We start from the raw sequence: 3,270 nt of genomic DNA, 5'->3' as shown, positions 1-3,270 counted from the left end.
TTCTGGGAATGGCCGTATTTCAACACATGCGACTGCGCGACGTGGAGGCAATGCTTTCACCGGGTCCCCGCACGGCCGGCACCCCTGCCGCCCATTATCTCGCATGGCGGTGTTGCTTTTTCTCCAGGTTCTTTTTTCTAGCGCGCAATAAGGTGATACGGCTTGCAGCCGAAAGGAATAGGGTTCAGCTCGAAGGAAGGCAAACGAAGGAGACACCAATTGGAGGAAAGAAGAAGCAAGGGCAGGCGTGGAAATGGTGCTCGGTTTCAACGACCGGCTGGAGGTGCCACAGTCAATCAGCGAGCCCCAGCGCTTTGCTTTCGTGGTTTGTGGCATGTTTTGCGCCATCGCGTCCGGTGCCGTCTACTCCTTCTCCCTAATATCCGGCAAAATGACGGATGACTACGGCTTTACCCAGAACGATATCACCACAGTCTCAACCGTTGGTATTGTGTTTGGGTACTTTACGCTTCCCTACGGCTTCATCTTTGATTACATTGGACCAAAGCCCCTCTTTGTGATAGGCATGGTGACATACGGATTGGGCTCCGCCCTGTTTGCACTGACGTTTCAAAACAGTATTGGACACAGTGTGTTGAGCCTTTCCGTCATCAATGCCATCCTGAACATCGGTTGCGCCATGTTTGACATGGGCCCCATCCTGTCTATCCTCAGCTGGTTCCCCCTTGACCGCGGTCTCCTGGTGGCCTCCGTCAAGACGATGACGGGATTGGCGGGCTCTGTCATCGCGACGCTGTACAACACGTACTTCTCAGGTGACCACTCCACGTTCATGTACTTTCTTCTTGCCCTTTTTATGGTCATTGGGCTGGCGGCGTTTGCCTATATTCAGATCCCTCCGTACCACATGACCGGCCACAGAATCAAGCACTACACGGAGGAGGAGCACGGGGTGGCGCGTCGCGTGGAGCACATGTACCTCACCAAGAAGGCCTCTCGACGCCGCTTCCTCGTGTTGTTCGTGATCGTCCTGAGCCTTCTCGTCGTGATCACGGCGCAGAGCGTTGCCTTTGTTTATGTGGAGGGTGAAGTACCGTTCAATAAGAGGAATCCGCCCGCAATCATTATGATGGTTCTGTATATGTCGCTCTTCCTTGCGGTGCTGCCGTGGAGTTGGCTTGACAAGCCTTTGAGGGGAAGCGGCAAACCCGCGGGCAGCGGCACGGAACCTAATGACGCCCCCATGAACAACGAAAAGGACAACGACAGGAAGGACGGAAAAAACGACAGCAGCAACGAGGAGGACGAAGGGACCAGAGCAATGATATTGCCGACAATGGCTTCGAGGGGCCCAATAAGGAAGTAATGAATGAGTCGTTTGAGGACACGCAACTCTTTTCCAATGACGACAAGAATTTCCCTCAGTACCAGACTGGATTCTTTCACAACGTCCTCCACAATGTTCCACTGTGGTGTGTCTGGTTCCACGCCGTTATTGTGTCCGGTGGTGTGCATATTGTGCTGCTCAACAGCCGTCAGCTGTTCGTGGCGGTTTCCGAAGACCCGGAGAGCGAACAGCTTCCCGCCCTGTACGTCGCCCTGACGAGCGTCGGTAACGCCGTTGGTCGTCTCAGTGTCAGCTTCTTCGAGGCATGGAATGCAGGACGACCACTCGAGAAGAGAACGCCCGTTACTATCACGTACTGTGCCCCCTCTCTTTTAATGTGCCTCGCCAGCATCTTCTTCCTTGTTGTGCCTGCGAAGGCACTGATCCTTCCAATGCTTCTTGGGGGTTTGGCGAACGGTGCATATGCTGCCGCCCTCGTGTTGACTGTCCGTACCATTTTCAGCATTGACGTTGCGAAGCACTACAACAGCATCTTCTTCTTCGACTTCGTTGGTGTCGTTGTTTTCAACCGATTTATGTTTGGTGAAGTGATGACGCGCAATTCTGTTCGGACTGCGGACGGAAAGTACCATTGTCTGGGACGCGACAAGTGCCTGCGGATACCATTCCTTGTGCTTGCCTGCCTCTGCGCATGTGCCTTTGCGGCCACAGTGACGATGCATTTTGTTTACATGCGCTTCGTCCGTGCCAGACGTGAGGAGCACGCGGAGGAACGGAATGAGCAATTGGATGTAGGCGTGGCCGCCCCTGGGGGAGTGTAGTGGATCCTGAAAGCATTTCTTTGTCCTTTAATTTGTTATGCGCCTATTTTATCATATTTTTGTTTGACAACTTCTTTCCTGCTCTTCAAAAAATTCGAATTCGTCCTGTGCTTTGTTGTATTATTCTTTTTTCTTGTTCGTGTGATGTTCGTGCTTTTCTGTTTTTTTTTCCTCCCTGGAATCGTGTTCCAGCTTCACCGCTTTCTGTTTTCCCGGCTTTTAAGTTCGTGTGTTTGTGGGAATCAGCAGGAAGAACGGCGTGTGGCGCAAGGGCCTGGTGGAATGCCCCACATTATCTTTGTTGTGCATATAAAGGGTTGTAATTAAATTTCTTCGCAAGCGTCCTCTTTTTTCCTTACTTTTTTTTTTGGGGGCTTGTCGCCCCGTGTTACTTCTTGTGCTGCACGAGAGGCGCGTGGATGACGCTTTCCGCACTTTTTTTCACTACCACTTTAATAATTGTGGGGGACGGGGGGTCGCGTTGCGCTCTCTCGTGGCGGCTGGCCCAGTTTGTGTGTGGTCACGAAGGCAATGCAACTAATGCACTTCTTCTTGTTGCACTTTATCTTCTTCTTTTTCTGGCGCAAGGGGGCTAGTATAGGGCACGGGCTATTCATCTGCGGAGGAGGCAAGAGGGCACCCCGCCACTTTTCTGCCTCCTCTTCTGGGAATGGCCGTATTTCAACACATGCGACTGCGCGACGTGGAGGCAATGCTTTCACCGGGTCCCCGCACGGCCGGCACCCCTGCCGCCCATTATCTCGCATGGCGGTGTTGCTTTTTCTCCAGGTTCTTTTTTCTAGCGCGCAATAAGGTGATACGGCTTGCAGCCGAAAGGAATAGGGTTCAGCTCGAAGGAAGGCAAACGAAGGAGACACCAATTGGAGGAAAGAAGAAGCAAGGGCAGGCGTGGAAATGGTGCTCGGTTTCAACGACCGGCTGGAGGTGCCACAGTCAATCAGCGAGCCCCAGCGCTTTGCTTTCGTGGTTTGTGGCATGTTTTGCGCCATCGCGTCCGGTGCCATCTACTCCTTCTCCCTAATATCCGGCAAAATGACGGATGACTACGGCTTTACCCAGAACGATATCACCACAGTCTCAACCGTTGGTATTGTGTTTGGGTACTTTACGCTTCCCTAC

At 52.7% G+C, this 3,270-nt stretch overlaps 3 protein-coding genes across 3 annotated transcripts in view, besides 1 other annotated feature; all 3 read left to right on the top strand.

Annotated features, from left to right (window-relative positions):
- Tco025E_05781 (uncharacterized protein) overlaps positions 1-151 on the top strand; it is a gene marked incomplete at both ends in the record, with an annotated part of 426 nt that extends 275 nt beyond the window's left edge. The window contains one exon of the mRNA XM_029372672.1: positions 1-151. This exon is cut by the window's left edge and continues 275 nt beyond it. Within this exon, the coding sequence (XP_029227239.1) occupies positions 1-151 (151 nt within the window).
- Positions 152-253: 102 nt separating this feature from the next.
- On the top strand, positions 254-1,327 carry Tco025E_05780 (uncharacterized protein; the record flags this gene model as incomplete). Its single annotated transcript, XM_029372671.1, has 1 exon — positions 254-1,327. One exon carries the CDS (start codon positions 254-256, stop codon positions 1,325-1,327), a length of 1,074 nt encoding a protein of 357 aa, XP_029227238.1.
- Tco025E_05779 (uncharacterized protein) lies at positions 1,327-2,130 on the top strand (the record flags this gene model as incomplete). The annotated part of the gene is made up of 1 exon (XM_029372670.1): positions 1,327-2,130. The coding sequence occupies one exon, from the start codon at positions 1,327-1,329 to the stop codon at positions 2,128-2,130; it is 804 nt and encodes a 267-aa protein (XP_029227237.1).
- A 545-nt stretch (positions 2,131-2,675) lies between these two features.
- Positions 2,676-2,710: a sequence feature (GA-rich).
- Positions 2,711-3,270: the final 560 nt, after the last annotated feature.

Source organism: Trypanosoma conorhini, assembly GCF_003719485.1.
Source record: "Trypanosoma conorhini strain 025E chromosome Unknown Tco_14.4_contig_00354, whole genome shotgun sequence".
Classification (NCBI taxonomy): Eukaryota; Euglenozoa; class Kinetoplastea; order Trypanosomatida; family Trypanosomatidae; genus Trypanosoma; species Trypanosoma conorhini.
This window is presented reverse-complemented; position numbering and strand designations above follow the sequence as displayed.